This window comes from Cylas formicarius, unplaced genomic scaffold (genome assembly GCF_029955315.1).
Source record: "Cylas formicarius isolate icCylForm1 unplaced genomic scaffold, icCylForm1.1 PGA_scaffold_8__14_contigs__length_24414737, whole genome shotgun sequence".
NCBI classification, from domain to species: Eukaryota; Metazoa; Arthropoda; class Insecta; order Coleoptera; family Brentidae; genus Cylas; species Cylas formicarius.
In genome coordinates this window covers 11517359-11540712 of record NW_026844361.1, presented here as the reverse complement: position 1 = coordinate 11540712, position 23354 = coordinate 11517359, and the positions used below count along the sequence as shown (strand labels likewise).

Below are 23354 nucleotides of genomic sequence, written 5' to 3'. Positions count from 1 at the left end.
CCATAGTTAATGAAAATAAATCTAGCAGTAAATCGTCATTTGTATCCAAATCAATACTAATCAGCGATATTTTTATGAGACTTGTAATTTGGTCCGACGAATGTTACCTTTCAAGTTCTGCAATGTTTAATCGCCATAAGACGTGGAACTGGTAGACAGAAAACGGCCATTTTGCTTTTGTAAGGGCCCAACAAGTGCGCTTTGGGTTTGGGGTATCGTGTTTTATTTTGGAACAACGACTATCGATTTTATGAAGGAGTTCTTACAGCTCGCAGGTCTACTTCCACCAGAAATATAGTGCTTTTTCAACCGACCCCGTGATTAATTTTGCCTACTGTTTATTACTCCAAAACCGCAGCCCCTTATAGAACACTCTACCGAGCAGACCCTTACCCTAGGAATTTATCTACCTACATTAACAAGGGATATAAGTATGTTTTCAATCTTTTTCGCCGAGCAATTCTTGAAATAGTACAAAGTAAAAATTTATTATTTTTATATTTCTACATAGTATCATTATTAATATATATAATAATAATAAAGTATCGGTAGTATAGTTAGAACGGTACAATACTTAAAACGTTCAAGCAATAGGTGCAATATATTTTTGGTCGTATTATATCTAGACATATAGTATATTGTAATGATGTCATTTTTAGATGACCCCTTCCCTCAAAAACGCATATATATCAACGGATCTGTAAAATGACCTTCACGATCTAACGATCTTTCAATTTTAGATTTCTTTTTATAATGATTTAAATAATTGAATTTGAAAGTATCGAAATTCTTGTGTGTTAATAATTGGTTATTTGGATATTGATTGGATATCGATAGTTTTGGATTTCACCCTGAATCTCAAAAACCAAGAAGGCCATCATAATTTTCTCAACGGCATTTCAATTTCACAAAAAATCTATCCCCATTAAAGTGCCCAAAATGGTAACAAAACAACAGTATGCCATTTTTCCCATATCTCTATTCTCCCTCAACATTAAACTCTTAGAACGTTTTTTTATATCCTAGTGCGTTGTAGAAAAACTGATGGGAAATCGAACCAACGCAGTTTTTTGAGGAGCTTGCTAGTTAGTGCAAAACAATTTCTCATAACAATTTATGAAGCATGAGCATGAGAAACACATTATTTAGTTATTTTCACGTCCTCCTCAGGAGACTCGGACCCTTTTTTAGACAACCTATCACGGAAAATTATTACACAATTATAGTCGTTAATTGGCTATACATTTTTTGTTTCCGACTGTTTAATAACAAAATTTCAGTATTTATGTAGTTATATTTATGTAGATATTTTGGTGATACCTTTGCTTTCATTTATTCGAATCGTCGCTTCCACTGTACTGAACGCAACGGGCTTCTCAGGTAAGCAATTTTTAAGTCTAGTTTTTTAAGTTTTACATAACTTACCTAACTGCAACAAAAACACTTTTTACTTTTCTAATACAGTTTTTGGAATAACGGAGATACTTTCCAAAAACATCTTAATATCTTTCCTAATAGAGTAGGCTATGGAATCAGTAACATTTGGAAAGTTTTGGACACAGTGGGCTTTAAATATCACAACACAGGCCAAAGCAAAGTTATGAGAAAACGGTAAACACTAAAAGTTTTAAAAATTGTTTTGATGCACAACTTAAAAGTATTTTACAGTATACAGGTCGACTGAAAAAGTAGCGACGAATAAAAAGTGACTATTTTCAAAATTCTTCAATGCTAAAGTAATAGTTTCTTTAATATTTTAATTTTTCCAAAAAATGGTAGTTTTTACACTTGCCATTACTTTTTAAAGGTAGATCACTTATATTGGATATCAGCGTTATTCGAAGGTGACGTAAAATATGTACTAGATTTTCTCAAATGACACACACTATATATTCATATTTTTTCTGATAAAAACCTACCCGTTTTTATGGAAAAGAAATTTTAAAAAATGGTACAGATTGTCTTTGACATTGCCTTTACTCAGAATAGGCAACTATCACAGTCTTATTCTTCCAGGGTTCTAGTTTTTTTTCATTGCCCCATATAAAACTGTGTTATGACGCTACTGATTCAAGTATTGCAACGAAAATTTTACCGCGGACTACACTACTCAATCTTAACCTCGAATATCTGAAACAGTAAGCAAAATTTAAATATAAGATAAAATACAAAGTTTCCTTGTTTTTTGTCCTAGAATTGATATCTGAATAAAAATCTTGAGATTTTGTTAACTGAATTCGTCAAAACGGCACTACCTATTTGAGACAGCCTGTATAAGCTGAGACGCATCTGTCAAACTGATTGAGTAGTGCATCAATTTCTTAGTCTGTGGTTAAATTATCGTTGCAATACATTGATCAGTAGTGTCACAACACAATTTTATATGGGGCAGTCAAAGTATGAAAAAAAGCACATAACCTCAATTTCTACCTAAACTATACAAAATTCGAATATAACTCATTTAAGAAAGTTGCCATTATTTTAAACACGGATTTCAACAAAATTATAATATTTAAAATCTTCAGGAAAATCTAAGAAACTTCTGTACGAATCTTTTTTTGTATCTCCTAAACCAAATTAACCAAAACCAAAACAAGCCAAAACTAACCAAAACTAATCAAATACCTCCCATATTTATGCATAGCGGGGAGGTTATGAATCATAAAACATACATGACATTTTAGTTCCTGCCTTTCTTAAATTGCTTTTTAATTGTTAATTATTTTTTAGCATGATTAAAAAGGTATAATTGCCTTCTCTAATTTTGTTGCTTTTGTTGTTTGTTAAGGTCTCATAGAAGTTTCTTTTGTAAATTTATATTAAAATGTAATGAATAAAATAGGTTATATTTGTACAGTTATTTTTTTAAATCTAGATCTGTAATTATTATCTTTGTAGAAAAGTGCTATCCAAATATTCCTCTAAAAAGCTCTATCATGCCTTTTTATTATTGAAGTTTTTAACGTTTTTAATCGTCATTGATAATATTCGATTTCAGCTCAAAAACATGGACCAAACTCCAAAGTTTTTCTACAACGGGGTGTCGCCTACGCATGTTCTAATTGCGATTTTCGCGAGTACGCTCCTCGCGTATTATTTCCATCTGTCATGGCGGCAACGGATACAAAATGCAAAGACTAGGAATTGGTCGGGGCCACCGTCGTTGCCGTTTCTCGGTTGCGCTTTGTCGTTCATGGGCAACTCGTTGGGTAAGAATTTGCTTTTATATTGACTTTACTCGAGAGTCTGATTATTTGGTAAAGAGTGCGTAAATACAAATAAAAAGCGCAAGCATCAAATTAATAAATTTATTGTTGTATACAATGGTATTTTTTTTGTTTGAAGCTTCTATTTATTTGTTTAGTACATAATACACTAATAAATAACGGAAATAAAATATATTTTTTCGCAAATATCTAATAACTAATTCTCAAAAATTTACAACAAACAACAACAAACGCATTAATAAATAAAAGTTCAACCTCCGTTGCAGCTTCAACATCATCTAAGCAATCATCTAAGTTGACTTTTTTAGTTACAAAATAAATAAGAACTAAAACAACAACAATTTTCTTAAACCAGAACTTTTCCAATGTATCAAACACGATCCTACTGAGTTGTATCAAAGACAAATCAAGGAAGCAATTACTAACTCCACATTATTTAGTGACAAAGATAAGTATTTTTTAACAATTATGAATCCACAACCGCCGATATTATATTCTTTAGTTAAATTACATAAACAAGATATGCCCATTCGATCAGTCGTGTCTTATGTAACAGCTCCAGCAGTTAAACTCTCCACAAAATTAGTAAATATTTTAAAGTTCCACACAGATTTTAAACCAAAATTCGCAATAAAATATTCTTTTGAATCAATCAACCAAATTAAAGATATCAAAATCCTTTCTAACGCAACACTATTGTCTTTTGATGTACAAAACTTATTTCCCAGTATTCCACCTGTGGATGTGATAGAGTTAGTAGATTTCACCCTCACTCGGAGACAGGTTAACGCATTGGTGAAACAAGGTTTATTAGATTGCTTACTAGTATCTTTAGACCAAAATTATTTTGAATTTAATGGGCCGATTTACATCTCTAAGGGAGGTTTGATTATGGGAAACCCACTTAGTGCTTTGTTAGCAGAGATTTTTATTTTTAAACAACATCCTTTAAGTAAAAGTTTTCTATTGTGGTATAGATACGTAGATGATGTCTTTGCTTGCTTTGTTGGAACAGACAGACAATTGATTTTTTTTTTAAATTACATCAACTCATTACATAATCGTATAAAATTCACCATCGAGATTGAGCAGATTAATTTTTTAGACTTAACCATTACGAAAACGCAAAACAAATTAGATTTTTCCATTTATAATAAACTTTCACACACGGACACAATCATACAAAACAGCTCAAATCATTCTTATGCACACAAAATGGCTGCATTTCACTCTTTTATACACAGACTTCTTAATACGCCACTCTCAACAGAAAAATACAACAAAGAACTTAATATCCTTAAACAAATTGCACTAAATAACGGCTACAATCACTCCATTATCGATAAAATTATAAATAAAAAACAAATCCAGACAACAATAAACTCTATTTATCCAAAACCTAATACAGAACACGAACAATTTAAAACAATTACATACATAGGAGAATAGAAGTAAAAAAGTTTGAAAACATTTGTAAAAATGTGGTAAAAAAATATTTTTCAGATCTAACAGCACAATTGGAAAATTTTTAAAAAAGAATAAAACGAAGTGTCCAAAATCTCAAAAATCAGACATCTACAGTGTGAAATGCGGGTCATGTCCTAAAATTTATATTGGACATACACACATTTTTGACGACAATGTTGATATTTTACATACAGCCACAAAAAGTAGAAAATTTAATTTATTGGAAGCCATGGAGATTAACAAAATGGGACATTCAAATGTATTGCTCAACGATCTATTAGATATAAATACCTCTCCATTATTAAACTTCAATTCTCGCAACAACATTAAATAAGGTTTTATTGTCATTTTTCGATATATGCAGTAGCAGGGAGTTTGTAAATATTTGTAAAACAATTGTCATGTGAATATATATAATATAACTTTTAGTTTTTATTTATTTTGTTAAATGGATTTTCATCAAGTAAAAGCCACCCCAGTTCAATTTTTTCGGTACTGCAAAAGTTATTTATAATTGAAAATACTCTTCCTTCCTCTGCATGAGGTAGGCAGAGTGCAAACCCAACCACCATCCACATATCATTAGCTCGCCAATCTTTCATTTTTTCATAGGTTACAAATTCCTTTATTATAGATATTTCGCCAAATGCTTCGTGTTCATATTTTAATGTTTCATTACCATAAAATACTTTTTATTGCGGCTTGAACTTCTGAGCAATGTGGAATTGCGGCCTTGCCAATGTTTATAAATTTTCTGGGGGATTAAATATAACTATATATTGACAAATCCGGAAAAATCTGATACTGTACCGGCCAATCTTGTACGGTTGGTTAGCCAGGCAGTATAGGGACCCACATTTTGTGTATCTAACCCTTTCCTAATCTAATGCCATGAATCATGAAATGAACGATTGTTAACTCTTTTCAATATTCCAATTACCACTTCTTGCTAGAAATAAATAAATATAGAGTAAACTGTTGGTTCTTTAGCATTTGCTACTAGCTTATTTGTATCTAGAGCTTTAAAAATAGAGCAACTTGGATTTGCTGACTGCACCTTGAGTTTTGAGTGAGTTTTTGTTTTCGAAAACATTCAAACACACATCTAAGATATAAGACATATAGAATCACCAATGTTGAATCTTCAAATTTTTCCATTTTTGTAGCGATTTTATAGCAACATTGTCATATAATACGGAATTACTTGTATTTTTACTGACTAAACTGGATCGATAACATGGGGTACCAGCAAAAATTGGGGCCACCAAAGGCAGAGTACGAAAGTAGAAAAAATTTCCACTTTCCAGGTGAAAATAATAAATCATGCATTTCAGATATTTTTCTTACCCTGTCCCAGATGTACAAAAGCTACCATGGCAGTTTCCGATTGTGGTTTGGACCGCAATTATACTGTGCGGTCTCGCACCCCAAAGATATAGATACTATACTGAACAGCGAGCATGCACTGCAGAAAGCTGACATTTACAGGATCGCTGAGATAGCTCTGGGACACGGACTGCTGACAGCGCCAGGTAAATACAGTGTTTGAATATATAGCCATTATGTTCTTAGTTTTATCAAAATGTATTTTTTTATTCATTCCTCAATATCAGTCAGATATAGTACACTTTCTTCTTTTCATGGGTTTCCTAAGTTTCGGCAACAGGAAAAACTCGCAGGGTGCCATATCCTGGGAATATGGTGGCTAAGGCATGCCTGTGGTTTTTTTTGGCCAAAAAGTTAGACAGAAGCAACGACGACTGAGCATTTGCATTGTTGTGATGCAATGCAATTGTTTTCTTCTTATTGATTCACGCAAGCGGCGCATAACTTTAAGGTAACACTTTTTGTTGGCCGTACGGCCTTGTGGTACGAACTCTTGACTTACTGCGCCGCTATAATCAAAAAACACAATAAGCATTGACATTTGGTTCTTCCATTAGGACGACTATGATTTGGTTTCGACTTTATAACCATATGAGCATATCCGGATTATTATTAACGTCGTTGAGCAGCTTCGACGGTCCTTTTGTTCAAAATTAAGTAGTTTGGGAACAAATTTTGCGGCTACAATACTTCCAAAAATATAGTGCATTTATTGCTTTGACGTTTTAAATGCACTATGTTTTTGGTTAGTGTTTAAATGTTTATAATTTTATAAGAAATTCAGAAGGGGAAGTAGGAGCAGCAATAAAAACAAGTGACATGACCAAAGTTCCGAAGTCAACCGTAAGAAAAATTGTTTCAAATGGGATAGTCAAGAGGAAAGTGAGAGAAGATGCTGGTACTCTGCGAGTTTTTAAAGAGCAACACGCAGATCTAATTAGGCATGTAATTTACGACGCTTTAAAGTGAATAGTTGTTGTGCCAAAGAGTCGTTGCGTAATTGTTTGAAGAAAATGGATTTTTAGTTCGAAACAATTAATAAACTTCAAGTGATAATGGAATCTCAAACAATTTGGGGTGGATTATTTAAATGCAATGGAAAAATTTCGAAAGCAAAGTGATCCAATAGTGTATTTAGACGAAACAAGATTGCTTTCGAAAAATCGTCGCTGGGCGGGGCAAGTTTGTAGTGCGTAGCGAGAAGCAGCTTTGTATTTCAAAAAGAAGGCGTTTCGCGGTTTCTTGTCCTAGAGGGACGCATTGTTTTACTATCGTGCTCCTGCGGACCACTATGGAACTTTCGCAAAATCAATGTAATTTTATTGTGCATGCACCAAACTTACAAATAATAGCGATTTCAAATTACATTTTTTCAAATATCTGGCGCACCCTGTACATTTACAACTAATTACTTAGCCAGGAAAGCGGAAATTTTAAGAATTTTTTTTTTACAAATAATCGACACACACAAAAGTTATAGCGCCGGATCTCCCACTTATTACGGTTGCAAAAGATTTTTTCTGAAAGCCAAAATAACCAAAAAAAAATTCTAAAATTAAAAAAATATAGTTCTTGTCCGGACTTCTACTCCTCTCCCAAGTCTGAAGTCGGTAGCTGCAATTTGAGGCACTTATTAAGTTTATTAATATTGCACGGAATATCTGGAACACCTTGAAAACCCTAAATACAAAAGTTTTAGCTGTCTATACAGACTATATCGTCATGTAAGAGAAATTGACATTTAAAGCACAGATTTTAAATTATTGTAAGTTTTCAATAATAGGGGAACCCATTTTCAGTTTTTTTTTTAATTCGTGGCGCACCCTGTATATTTTTGAGAAATTGTCAAGAATAAAAGTTTATGCGTCTTCTGGTTAAATAATTTTTTCGGTCTTGCAAACGGTTTTTGAAAAATTGTCTTTTTTGTAGACCTTTGCACACGCATTTTTTTTAAATACTTCCCGACCCCCTGCCCTCCCATTTTCGATAGGTTCCGTCAAGAGGCAAAGCTGCATACATGTGGCAAATATGAAGTAAGAAGTCGATTGCCTCAAATTTCGGACACTTATCGTGTTTCATAGCAATGTTCAAAAAACAGTCGAAAATCGCGAAAAAAAGATGGATGCCGGGGTCGGATCGAGGGGATTTATTACAAGATCATGTATGTTGTGGAGAGTTAAAAAGGAGCCAAATTTCAATTTTGTAGCTCAAATGGTTCGAATGTTATTCAGGAAAAACCAAAAGACGAGAACGGAGAACGGAAAACTGACAGGCAAAAAACATTTTTTTCCATGGTGATCATTTCTGTACCACCGGCGATCCCAAAGGAATTACCGTTACCGAGATATAAAATTTTTAGAGCGTAGATACTTTGAAAAAATTGGATTTCGTCGGTTTTTTGAAAGTAACAAGTGTGTACTATACGTGCCAACTTCACACATGGAAAATGCCATAATAATTCTTAATGCTGGGTCCAAAAATATTTGGGTGAAAGATGCCTTATTTTTGTCTGCCAAAACGTCAAAGATTCAAGTGTGGATTACTACGGAACTAACCAAAACTATCGCCAAATACTGTTATTGTGTTGGGCAATGCCTCGTATCATTAAGCCCAAAATTAAAAAAAGAAATTAAAGAATTTCTGTATGAAAATGATTTATATTTTGAAGAGAGCACGAAAAAACAACTTGTGGAGTTATTAAAAATAAAATAAACATTTAGTGACAGTACAGTAAACGTAATTCGGTAAGAGGTAGCTAAAATGTCAGTACGAAGCTGTTCTAACTGTGGAAAACGAGTAATAAAAGAAAATATTAGTGACGATTTTTTAAGTGAATGATATTTTATTATTATTATATTTATTATTTTGTATATTTATAATGATACTATGTAGAAATGTAATGAAATGAAACGTAATAAATTGTTACATTGTACCATTTTTTTATGTACATGTTTCATGAATTGCTCGGTGAAGTACATTGAATACATACTTATATCCCGCTTGTTAGTGTAGGTAAGAGTACGGCTCTGCTCGGCATGGTATTCTATAAGGGGCTGCGGTTTTGGAGTAATAAACAGTAATAAGCAGTAGGGGTTGGTTGTAAATGCACTATATTTTTGGTTGAAGTAAACACGTTTCAAGCCAACAACTTCAAAAATAATTGTATGACACGAGCCATGGTGGACCAGGGAAGAGCCCAAACTAATGAATTGAACTCATAATACATTTCGTACAATGAACATTTTCCTTATCAAAGACTAATTAGGAAGGTCATTAACGTCAACAACAAAAACAGAGCAAAGTGTTTAATAGAATGATGCCTTAGATGTATAAAAACCCGGTTATTGTTTTATTTCGTTTCTTTCAAGCAAACTTAAATATTTTAAAAAATCCGGTAACAATATTTTATTTTAATCTATATTAAATAAATAACATTTTTTTTGTTAAATCGTTACTTTTGGGACACCCTGTATTATTATTTTTTTATTTACTTAAATATGTGTATTTCGAAATATTTAATTAAAACTGTTTATAAATATGGAATTTTTTTGTGAACACCTTGTATAATAATTGTTCAACTTCTTCAACGCTTTCATCAGTTATTACGTGCTCGGCCATCTTGGAACAGCTTGTACCACAAACATTTTTTATTGCTCAAAGTAGATTCACCATATGCCGTTGTCAATATTTTAGATGTTTTGTAGCACCGTATTCTATTTTTCAAAAAATATTATGCAAACTCTTTGGTCCATTTTTTTTTTGACAACAGAAAATCGCCGAGCACACAACACACATGTCCAACCCTTTTGGGCCACAAACAATGCAAACTGACTTAAACTGTGAACATATGTTACGGACATGTGTACCAACATACCAAAAAAAATCTATCGAAGATGGAATGTATGCAGCCACCCAATTACGAAAGTTAACTTACACCTCGTATATCAGGGTATTGGTACTTCAATACAGTCTTTTGTAGGTGTGATGACGAAAATATATTGGGGTGGCAATTTTAATTTGACTGTAACAATTAGGCTATTGTTTTTGTCTCTGTCTAGTGCCTACGTGGAAGAAACACCGGAAAATACTTCAACCTACGTTCAGTCACAGGAAACTGTGCAGTTACTTCCGTGCGATCGTCGAGGAGACCGAAGTTTTAGTGGAAGAGATGAAGGGGTACGCTGGCAAAGGTGAAATCGACATTAACAACTTAATTAGCAAGTGGATCTTCGAAATATCGTGCGGTAATGTTGCATTCGACATTGAATATTTATACAGGGTGGCACATATAAAAATTACAGTAACGTCGAATTATAAACGAAACTGATAAGTTTTTGAAGACTGCCCGAGTTTTGCGACAGTTTTCGTTTCGTTTTTCCATCTCCTTTAGGTTAGCTGGCAATAAAAAAACATATTTTTAAGCAATATGTGGGTTCCTCTGGCTCACAGTTTTGAAGCACCCATGAATGTTTCGAAACTTTCTTTTTATTGTTTCATAAATTTTGATTTCGGTGTTTAATATGTAAAAAGTATTTGTTTTAAAATATTTAATTCTCCATTAAAAATTTTCTGTGGACAGTGGCGGCGATAAAGAATAAAAGCCAGAAATTGAACTGAGGTGGGTTTGACTTGATGAAAATCCATTTTTTACATGACAATTGTTTCGACAACACCGTGTCTATATTAAATGTAATATTTACAACTACCTGCTACTATATATAGCATACTATATATAGACATTCATAAAGAGACGCTGTTGTCCAAACAATTTTCATGTAAAAATATATAATTTGGTGAAAATCTGAACTTTTAGTTCTTATTTATTTTAATAGAAGCCAGCCATTTTGTGTTTGTGGCAGTGAATTATTACGTGTGTTTTGTAGTTGTAATTTATTCTGTAATTTAGTTACGGACATTCCGTTCGAGTGAAACAAGCAAGAATATCATCCCTTGTTAGATATTGAACATATTGAATAACTGCTTTTTACAAAACTTCTGGATTCCTCCTGCGTCGGTTTTTGCTGAGTCGAAATTGCTGACGCTTCGCCAATCATCCTGTTGGCTTCTTCAGAGTTTGACTGAAACTGCTCTGAAGAAGCCAACAGGATGATTGGCGAAACGTCAGCAATTTCGTCTAAGCAAAAATCGACGCAGGAGGAATCCAGAAGTTTTGTAAGCAGCATTACAGTAGCCTATGGAAGTTTCTTTGAAAAAAAAAATGAACAACTGTTGCATTAATTAATTTGTAAACTATTAATTTTCCTTTGATTTTTTCGTTAATAAAATATTCACCTACGCTATCGCGTATCTTGTTAGTTTGTTAGGGTGTTTCATTTAAAATAAGAAAGTTGATACTCGCCCGCGAAAAATGAAGAGCCCTGTATATACAAAATAAATATAAATTTAAGGTTGGTAACACCCCAATTAACTTTTCTGAGATAAGGTGGTGTCCTATCTTATACTGGACATCTTGTATGCAGATCTTGGAATATTGTAATATTTTGATCTCGATAAATAATTTGCAAACATTTTTCTTTCTAATTGAATTGCGTTAGATGGATTTTCATCGAGTAAAAGCCACCCGGGGTTCCGTTCTTATCCTCGCGTTGAAGTCTCCTTTTTATCATCCCAAAATCTCGTTCCAGAGATCGTCTTAGGGATAAAGGCACACGCGTACGCGGGAGGCAGCAATTTCGTACGCCTAGTTGATCGAGGCCTGCAAATACTAGCGACGAGAGTGTTCAGGATTTACCTTCATAGCGATTTTGTGTTTTACAAGACGCCTCTGGGCAAAGAGGCGATACTGCTCGTCGAAGAAGTGAGAACGTTTGTGCAAAAAATCGTCGACGAACGCAAACGACAACCGACTGAAAAAATGGACGCTCAATTCGTGTCCTTCCTCGATTTTCTACTGGCGGACAATCGGTATACCGATTCGGAGATGGTGGACGAAATGCTGACGATGCTGATCGCTGTAAAAAACTAGCGACGACGTTACGAAGGCAGTGTCTCACGTTAATTGTGTTTGCAGAGCGCCGATACCACGACCACGACGTCCAATTTCTTGTTTATGGTCCTCGGATTTCATCCAGACGTGCAGGTAAGATGAGTGATGTATTTCAGGGATTTTGTTAAGTCATTTTTTTAATTATTTAATTTAACTTCAATTAATTTATTATAAGCATACAAAAGATAAAAATATGATATTGTACACTTTTTACAAAACTCCTTTATACACCGACCAATTAGATTTAAATACCTCCCCATTATTTTTCGGTATATATAGTAGCAGGTAGTTTGTAAATATTACATTTGATAAAGAAACGGTGTTGTCGAAGCAAATGTCATGTGAATATATATAATTTCGTGAAAATCTAAGCTTTTAGTTCTTAATGATCCCGTTAAATGGGTTTTTATCAAGTAAAAGCCACCTCAGTTCAATTTTCCACCAACCAAAGTTAATTAAATTTAGCCAGAATCAAATGACTCTTTAAAACGGCCAGAATAAAAAAACGAAAATCCCGAAATCAACATTCAAAAGGACAGTTTCAACTGTCCAATGTAAGTTGAACAACATCTATTTCTTTTCTTTGTCTATGCAGTAACCTTACAACCTTTCTTTTTCAATTCGAGAACTTGTTTTTGCAGGAAAAGGTCTACGAGGAAATTCTCGAAGTGATTGGACCGCGACGAGCCGTCGAAATGTCGGATTTGCCGGAACTGAAATACATCGAACGAGTTATCAACGAGGTTATGCGCTTGTTCCCTGTGGCTCCGTTTCTGCTTCGAACGGCCTTCGAAGACATAGATCTCGGTAATGTGCTCACAGTTTGTTTCAATTATCAACGACGAACCAGTTATAGTACATTTGCAAATGGGCAATAGTTTGTATAGACTAAAATTATTTTGAATTTAATGGTCGATTTTACATTGCAAAAGAAGGATTAATTATGGGAAACCCATTTAGGCAGTTACTTGCAGAAATTTACATGGGCAATTTAGAAAATATCACGGTGTAGATACGTAGATTATGTTTTTGCTTAGTACTTTCGAAAATCGATGAAATCGAATTTTCGAAAGTATCTACGCTCGGTAACGGTAGGTCCTATGGGATCGCCGTTGGTACAGAAATGATCATCTTCGAAAAAAAAATTTTTTTTGTCTGTCCGTTCTCCGTTCTCGTCTTTTCGTTTATAAGAAATAGCCCTGATCCGACGCCGGTATCCATCTGTGAAACACGATAAGTGTCCGAAATTTGAAGCAATGGACTTCATATTTGGCACATATATGCAGGTTTGCCCCGTGACGGAACCTATTGAAAATGGGAGGGCTGGGGGGTCGGGAAGTATTCTAAAAAAATAGAAAATCGCGGGTGCAAGGGTCTACAAAAAACATAATTTATCAAAAACCGTTTACGAGAACAAAAAAAATCTTGAACCAAAAGACGCGGAAGATAATGCTCAATAAATTTTTCTTCTTGGCAATTTTTTAAAAATATACAGGGTGCGCCGCAAATTAAAAAAAAACTGAAAAATGGGTCCCCCTATTATTGAAAATTGGTTATAATCTAAAGATCCCACTTTCTTTTATATTGTGATATAGCCCGCATAGACAGCAAAAAACTATTGTATTTAAGGTTTTCACCTATTGTACAGGGTGTTCCAGATATTTCGTGCTAAATGAGAAATGTGTTAAGTGTACTAAATTTGTAGATATCAACTTCAAACTTAGCAGAGAAGTATTTTTTTAAAATTTTGATTTTTTTGGTAATTTTGGCTTCCAGAAAAATATGTTTTCGTCCATAATCGTTCACCCGAGCGGGAAAATTCTTTAACCAGTAGACGCAGAAGATTCAGTGCAATAACATGTATTTCGGACATTTTTGCGATTATATACAGGTTTTTCAAATTATATGGCTAAATATGGCTAATCGGTTCAAACAGTGTCATAGGCCGCATCATCAGCTACAACGTTTGTATTTGCGGTTTTCGTCTATAACGTAAGCTGCTCGGGATGTTTGAAAAAATCCATATTGAAATCGTTATTTCGGGGGCTGTCAAGACGCGATGACGTCATTGATTATTACGGCACACTGCATCGTTTCAGAAAAAACTTATTTTCTCGAAAATCATTTAATATTTTCAAAAAATTGTTGAACCAGGAAACGTGGAAAATCCACGGCTATAACCTCTACTTCGAACAATGATTGAATCATATACAGGGTGTGTCGTTTATGGGCAAAAATTCTAAAATATCCTAAAAATTTCCGTTTTTGTGAGTCAATTATTGGCGATAAATGAAAAACCGTAAAAGATGGGATAATTTTATTTGAACAGTATCGTAAACTGTATCGAGAGAGAGTTTCAGGTTTCACCAATTATAGAGGGCGAGAGATATTTGAAAAAATATCAGTCGACAACGCTATTATTTGTGCAAATTTTAATCTTTACCGATATTTGCTTTAACTTTAAAGTTCGACGAGATGTGAAAGACACTTTATACAGGGTGCATGCACAATTAAATTACATCGATTTTGCGAAAGTTCCATAGTGGTCCGCAGGAGCACGATAGAAAAACGACGCGTCCGTTTATCACAAGAAACCGCGAAACTCTTTTTTTATATTAAAAAGATGCCTCGCGCTAGGCGCTCGAACTTGCCCCGCTCAGCTACGATTTTTCGAAAGCAATCTTGTTTCACTGGAAAGGAAACACAACTGCAGTCCTTTTTAATCCTATTAATACCATACATAACCGCATAAAGTTTATCATACGACGGAACTGGATAACTCTCTAAACTTTCTGGACTTAACTATAACTAAACTACAAAACAAATTAGATTTTTCCATTTACTATAAACCCTCACACACGGACACAATAATTCACAATAACTGAAATCACCCTTACGCACACAAAATGCTTTCATCCATAGACTACTTAATGTACAACTTTCTACAGAAAATTTTGAAAAAGAATTTATTTATAAATTTATAAAACCATAAAATACATAGGAGAAAATATCAAGAAAATTACGAAACATCTATATAAATCTTAATATTGCTTTTATAACTGAAAACACCATAGGACATTTTTTAAAAAACAATAAAAAAATAAATTACGAAAAACGTAAAAATCCGGCGCCTACAAGTTGAGATGGGGATCACTTACCAAAATTTATATCAGACAAACAGGTAGAACATTAAGGAAACGCATTAACGAACATAAAAGGGCGTATAAAGATAAAATTTTGTATTCTAACCATGCCATTCATTTAAATTGAGACGATTGACCATAATTTTGATATTTTAAATGATCATTTAAAAAGCTAAAAACTAAATTCTCTCCTCCTCTATTACTACCTGTATACATATATACGTATACGTTTCGCCAAAATCTCACTTGGCATCTTCAATGCTCGCGCTCCGAAAACACTTCGAACACAGTGTTCTGAAAATGATCACTGATGGTGCTTGTGATTGCATAAAATACATCCACACCTCTTTATATGTACTTTTCAATTTTTCCAAGCATTTAACATTTTATTTGCTGTCCGAGCGTCCGAGAGTGAACTATCATTGAATTCAAAATGCCGAAAGTGAATTATCATTTGGTGCCTGTATGGATTAAAAATCATCCAGAGCTATCTTTGGAAAAGAAGTATTCTGCAAGGCTTGTGGAAAAGTGGTAAGTTCACATTAATTAATTTGAAATATGTAATTGAATATATATCAAGCTGATTTACTATATTAGATATTATATATTATTATATATTAGATAATTAACATTATGTTAAAATGAATATTTATCTTTACGTTTACGTGTGCGAAAAAATCACAAATAGACCAGCAAGTCACCGGTGGAAAACACAAAAGTGCATGGGTGAGAATGAAGAAGAATACAATTTCGCAGTTTTTTGCATTTCAGCCGCATCTTCAAGAACAACTGATCAAGACAATTTTAATTTACACCTATGTGAAGCGCTGTTAAGTGCAAATATTCCCCTTAATAAAGTACAGAACACTAGATTTTAAACAGTTTTTAGAAACATTTTGCAACAAAAATGTACCGCGTGAAAGTACATTTTGAAAAAATTATGTAAGCTCCATTTACAAAAATGTAATTCAAGACATAAGAAATCATATTAAAAATGTTACGAATTTATTAGTTTGTGTTTTGAATGGAAATATTTTACCAAAATCTTTTTTAATATGTACAAAATAGTTGGAAGAAACTAACAGTATAGAGATTGTTCGATTTGTAAATTGAACCTTAATGGCTTTTTCGGCTCCAGATATACTAGCAACTGATAAAATATTTCTTAGTCACCGACGCAGCAGCCCATATGACCCAAGCGGGATTAAATTAATTAATTATATTTATAAATAGTTTCCGAAGAAATTAGATGTCAGTTTTTCTTTAATTTCGAACTTAAAAAAAATATTTGTTAAAGCACCTCTTCGAGTTCAAGTTTATAGAGACACATTGCCAAACGTTCCTTTACCTCCTAAACCGGGAATTACTCGATGGGGCACGTGGTAAGACGCTGCCTTATTTCACGCGAATCATTTTAATCAAATAAAAAACATTGTATTACACTTTCCAGATTCAGCTGATTGAATCAAAAAAACTAAAAATTTATCAGTTGACATATATTAAAGCTAATTTTAGTTTTCTAAGTGGCTTTATTAAAAAATTCGAGTCAATTTCAATAGCAGAAGAGTTCGAACATTTGTTGCAAACAATTCCAAGCAGAATAGGGAAAACTATCCTTGATAAATGTAATAGTGTAACAACAAAAGTTACTTAAAAATTATAAAAGTTTTATCATTAGGTGCATTACTTCTGACAACGTCGAAAGGACGTTTTTCCGACACACAGAAGTAGAGAGATGGTAGAAAAAAGCATATAATATTTGACATATTTTTGGATAAACCGTACATATTTATGCGTCTATGTTAAGCCTTTTCTGTGCATAAAAATCAGAATTCTAGTTATAAAATCCTTTTGCATCAAATTTGGTAACATATAGGGACGATTGTAGCTCTCTTACGTTTACGTTTTGTGATCGAGATTATTTTCCTCGATCACCAAAATAGCATGTATAGAAAAATGACGATTTTAACAACGTTTCAGGCGACAAAATAATTCCCAAAGGTGCGGCCATCGTGTATTCCTTCCTAGTCACCCACCGCATGGAAAAATACTGGCCGGATCCGTTGAAATTCGATCCGGACAGGTTCCTCCCCGAAGAAATAGCGAAGAGACCCTCGAGCGCCTTTGCCCCGTTCTCTTGCGGACCGAGGAACTGCCTGGGTCGAAAATTTGGAATGACTTACATGAAGGTACTGGTCGCTACCGTTTTGAGGAGGTACAGGTTCCACTCTTACTCGTACAAGAGGATCGAGGATATTAAAATCACCGCGAATATACTGATAAGGGCCGAAGACGGGTTCAAGGTCGCTTTCGAACGCAGAAAGGCGGATTTGTAACTCCAATAAAAATATTTCATACCGAAAATATGACGAATTTTCAATTATTCATTGCGAGAGATACAAATGCTTGTTGGCGGCTGACGTGAGAAATACGACGTGATTTTTCTTAGTCGTTTTCAGGGATCCTTTTGACATGATAATCATGTGATTTTTTTTTGACGTATCTAAACCTTCGTTTTTCTAACCTACAGCAAGTGACGCGCTCTATCATGAAGATACTTTAATGTTACCATTTAAAAAGCTGGTGTAAGTAGAGAATAGTCTGCTTGCAGTTTGTCATGAACAAATAATTGGTTGGTAAGATTTTCTGTAAAAATTGCATACGTTTTAAGGGCCTTGAATCGAGGAGAAGTATCATCTGAACCAGGAAACTTGGAGTTCCACGAAATATAAGAGTCAGAAAGAATATAAAACCACGAATGCTTCTGTAATTTTATACTTTCGTGCTCCTATTGTTTTTCCCATGGGTAATTATTTACTACTCAATGGGTTCCTTCTATTTTGGTATTTAAAAAATAGTAACTATTGTTTTTATATTATTATTGTTTGTTTCTTTCGAAAATCGATGAAATCGAATTTTTTGAAAGTACTTGCGTTTGTATAAAAATTTTATATCTCTGTAACGGTAGCTCCTATGGGATCGCCGCTGGTACAGAAATTATTACCGTAGAAAACAAAATTTTTTTTGTCTGTCTGTTCTCCGTTCTCGTCTTTTGGTTTTTCCTGAATAACTTTCGAACCGTTGGAGCTACAAAATCAAAATTTGCTTCCTTTTTAACCCTACACGAGGCACATAAGCTTATAAGAAATAGCCCGGATCCGACGCTGGTATCGACCTTCTTTTCGCGATTTTCGATTGTTTTTTGAATATTGCTATGAAACACGATAAGTGTCCGAAATTTGAAGTAATCGACTTCATACATAACACATAATAAAAATAATATAAAATAATAATATAAAAAAATAAAAAATCGCTCGTGCAAGGGTTCAAAAACTATTTACGAGACCAAAAATATTCTTGAAATATACAGGGTGCGCCGCAAATCCAAAAAAACTGAAAAATGGGTTCCCCTATTATTGAAAATTGGTTATAACTGAAAGACTATGATTCAGATCTCACTTTCTTTTTTATTGTGATATAGCCCGCATAGACAAAAAACCTATTGTATTTAAGCTTTTCACTAATTGTACAAGGTGTTCCAGATATTTCGTGCTAAATGAGAAATGTGTTAAGTGTCTTAAATTTTTAGATATCAACTTCAAACTTAGCAGAGAAGTAAATGTTCGAGTCCATATTTATACAGTAGAAATTGGGTGCAATAAAATTTTACCAAGTATTTTTTTTTAAATTTTGATTTTTTTTTTGGTAATTTTACCAGAGAAGTAAAAGTTCCCATCCACATTTAAACGGCAGAAGTTGGGCGCAATCAAATTTTACCAATTATTTTTTTAAAATGTTTGAATTTTTTTTTTGGTAACTTTAGCTTCCAGAAAAATACGTTTTCCTACATAATCGTTCATCCGATCGGCAAAATTCTTTAACCGGCAGACGCGGAAGATCCAGTGCAACAACATTTATATCGAGCATTTTTTCGATTATATATAGGGTTTTCAAATTATAGGCAAAAATTTAAAAGACCAAGAGAATTGTTCTTTTATAGAGTAACTTATTAACCGCAAATCAAAAATCGCAAAAAATATGGCTAATTGGTTCACGATGTCATAGGCCGCATCAAGAGCTACAATTTTTGTATTTGCGGTTTTCATCTATCCCATAGGCTGCTCGGGATATTTGAAAAAATCTATATTGAAATCGTTATTTCGGGGGCTGTCAAGACGCGATGACATCATTGATTTATTCGGCGCACTGCATGGTGTCAGAAAAAACTAATTTTTTCGAAAACCATTTACTATTTTCAAAAAATTGTTATACCAGGAAATGTGGAAAATCCAGTGCTATAACTTCTACTTCGAAATATCCTAAAAATTTCCGTTTTTGTTGGTAAATTATTGGCGATAAATGAAAAACCGTTAAAGATAGGATAATTTTATTTGAACAGTATCGTAAACCGTGTCGCGAGAGAGTTTCATGTTTCATCAATTATACGGGCGACAGATATTTAAAAAAAATATCATTCGACAACGCTATTATTTGTGCAAATTTTGATATTTACCGATGTTTGCTGTAACTTTGAAGTTCGACGAGATGTGAAGGACATTTTATACAGGGTGCATGCACAATTAAATTACATCGATTTTGAGAAAGTTTCATAGTGGTCCAATGCGTCCTTTTACCACACGAAACCGCGAAGCTTTTTCCTTTTGTAATAAAAAGTTGTTTCGCGCTTCGCGCTACGAAGTTGCCCCGCCCAGTGACGATTTTTCGAAAGCAATTTGAGGACAAAAAGGGTTTAATTTTCTCATTTCTTGATTCAGATCAACTCAGCTTAGCCCTTTTTGTGATGAAACCTTTTAAAAGTACTTAAAATATAACAATAACACCCAACTCCGCACTCCAGTTTCTCATGTCGACTTGATGATAAATAGAAGCAAAGCCACCTAAGCAATATTTTGTTTTTATGAGAACATATATACTTCTCTGGTTTTCCCCTTCCTTTGAGCTTATTTTTCGACGGATTTTGAAAATTTTGGTGTCAATATCTTGCAAAAAAAGTACCGGTTTTAAAAAGTTTTGTTCCCACTAGGGTGCTATTTGAAAAACCTAGGTTATCCTAAAAAAATTAATAGTTCATTACATTAGATGCTATTTGCCATTAGACAAGTAAATTTTCATTGTCAATGATAGATAAAATTAAAAAAAAAACAAAAAAAAGAGAAAAACCTGAATCCAAAAATGCCAAAAAAAGGATGTGCCATTTAAAATTCGAAAGTTACTGTAGTTTTCGCTCAAACCGGAAATGCAACCATATTAACGCTTCTCGATCCGTCTAAAAATTATAGTGTTCCCACTTTCCTGTGTAACCCGGTATATTTTTTCTTAAAATAAATCTGAAATTAATATTGGGTATTATTTTCTTGTTGATTATCGTATCTAATCTTTCACTATCGACAATTTGGATTAGTCAAAAAAATTGCAATTTAAGATCGAAGTGACCTAGCCCGCCCAAATACAAAAGTCACCTTACTTTTGACAACACCTCGTATAAGCGTTTCATTTATTGTTTCGCTTTTTTGAGGTTTGTTAGTTCTTTATGCCATTATTCATTTTAAGTGATGTGCAATGTTTACGTAAAATTTTGGAAAAGTCTTTTATTTCCCTTTATTTAATCTTTGCGATTTTTTGTAAACAACCTCCTTGTAATGCAAAGATGATTTCATATTCCAAACTTAGGGGCTCGGGAGATATAAAAAAAAACGAGATATGTCAAGAATTGATGACTTAATTTAATTTACAGAACTTGGATCTACAATGCTTAAATTACTAAACAAATTTTCGAAAAACAATATTATATGTACAGCTTCGTTCAAATTTGATATACCCGCGGACGAATAACAATTTATTTATAATAAACGAAAAATAACTTATGTTAAAAAAACAATTATGTGCATCATTTCATTTTTACCTTGGCAAATAACAACAACCAAAATATAAAAAGAGATTAAAAATATTAAAAAGTGATTTGCTTTGGAAAATGTCGCTGAATATTACCAAAGCAAACAATCGTGCTGACATTTTAACGCTTTACCATAAATACATCTAAAATGTCAGTTTGCCTTATTGTAGACGTTTGCTCGTCCAAAAAAGGTACTCTCTAGACACATTACTTAATTAAATTAATTTAGGCGTAAACTAATTTCAGCATTCCAAGGAATTATCTACAACGTTGAAAATCAGAAATTTCAACAATTAACAATTAAACACCCACATGGAACGAGTATGTATATACAGACCTTCGATAAGGCTACCTTATAATGACGATGGACAAAATTAAATTACACTCTAAATCGCGAATAAAATTAATTAGAATTACGTGGTATTTATTTCGATAGAGTAATATTACCAGATTTTTTGTGGTAATAATGGCAATAATGGTTTAAACTAAACTTAAAAAAGGAATAAAGCTCCTAAAATGAGTAATTAAAAAAATATATATTTCTAAGAATATAAATATATTTTTTTAATTCTGTGCTAGCCAACTAAGCAAAATGCGTACAATCAGAAGAATAGTTTTTTTCTAATTTTTTTTAATGCTTATTACTTACTTCGTTTCATTTAATAACAAAGTTAAGGTTTTTTCTCTAACGCACAAAAAAAATACAAAGTTTTCATTTTTCAAGATGTCTCCGTAAAATTCTCAAGCACAGAAATATTCAACTTTTCAACATGGCGAATAAAAAGCGTCATTCACGCTTTTCATTTTTTTTGCGCGTTCATTTTGTTAAAAAAATAAATAAAAAAAAGAACTCGTCATTAAATGCTGAAAATCTATACCATATAACCCGAAGTACAGTAGCGTAGAGGCGATTTTATTTTAATGTAAATACAGAATCTTTAAAAAAAAGTTAGTTTTCTACTTACTACCACGTAATTTCATTCAAACTGTTTTAACATTTTTATTCAAAGTTTTTTTTTTACTTTGCATGGAAATTTATATGAACGGTATCTATTTTTCTTCAAACGGAACACCCTATATATTGTCCTAAAAATCGTATAAACTAAATATTTTTAAGCAGACATTAACTGCGGAAAAGTTGGAATTTTACAAATTTGGGAACCTATACCGGGTGACACAAGAAACTGGCAACACACTATAACTTTGAAACGGCTTGAGAAATTTTTTTGACAATATGTAGTTAATGGTTGCACTTCCGGTTTGAGTGGAAACTACAGTAATTTTCGAATTTTAATTTTTTGATTTTTTTCATTTTTGGATTCAGGAGATAGGGGACGGTTTTTCTTTCTTCAATTTTTGTTTTTTTTTTAATTTTTATTTAATTTTTAAAATTGTGTCTAGGTGGTTGTGACCGGGTCACCTGATTATGTAAAAAATTGTAAATGAAACTTTTCTTTACCTGCCTAATGGCAAATGCAATGAACTATTAATTTTTAAGAATAACCTAGTTTTTTTTTAAATGCACCCTAGTGGGAACAAACACTTTTTAAAGCCGATACTTTTTGTGTAACATTTTGACAGCAACATTTTCAAAATCCGTTGAAAAATAAGCTCACAGGAAGGAAAAAATTCATTATTAATTGTCAAGTAGCTAAGATTACAAATGCAGGAGAAGCTCTCGACAAGCTCATGCGGTGGAAAGAAATAAATTAAACAAAAAAAAATAAGAAAATAAAAATTAAAAAAAAAAGCAAAAAAAAAAAAAGAAAAACCGCCCTATCCTACGCAGAATGATCTCCTGAATCCAAAAATGCAAAAAAATATAGGTTGTGCCGTTTAAAATTCGAAAGTTACTGTCGTTTCCGCTCAAACCGGAAGTGCAACCATTTTCAGCCTATATCAACCCTTCCAAATTTCAAATCGCTACCTCATGCCGTTTAAAAGTTATAGTGTTCTCACTTTCTTGCGTCATCCGGTATAGTTGGAAAAATATTTAAACGATTTTAAAGAAAATATACAGGGTGTTTTCGTTTGAAGAAAAATTGATATAAATTTCCTTGTAAACGTAAAAACAAAACTTTTTTTAAAAAAATTATACCCACTTTCCTGTGTCTCCTGGTATATTCCAAAGGTCACGGCCAAATGAAATAACTTTTAATTTCACCGCGATAGGGAACGAGGCATCCTATTTGGGACACTCTATATAGCTC

At 33.2% G+C, this 23354-nt stretch overlaps 1 protein-coding gene across 1 annotated transcript; it reads left to right on the top strand.

Annotated features, from left to right (window-relative positions):
• The first annotated feature begins 1260 nt into the window (after positions 1–1260).
• LOC132706139 (cytochrome P450 4C1-like) lies at positions 1261–18512 on the top strand. The gene is made up of 8 exons (XM_060677288.1): positions 1261–1380; positions 2999–3209; positions 6029–6226; positions 10139–10324; positions 11726–12054; positions 12112–12180; positions 12729–12894; positions 17211–18512. Exons 2-8 carry the CDS (start codon positions 3008–3010, stop codon positions 17564–17566), a joined length of 1506 nt encoding a protein of 501 aa, XP_060533271.1. The 5' UTR covers positions 1261–1380; positions 2999–3007; the 3' UTR covers positions 17567–18512.
• The last annotated feature ends 4842 nt before the right edge of the window (positions 18513–23354 follow it).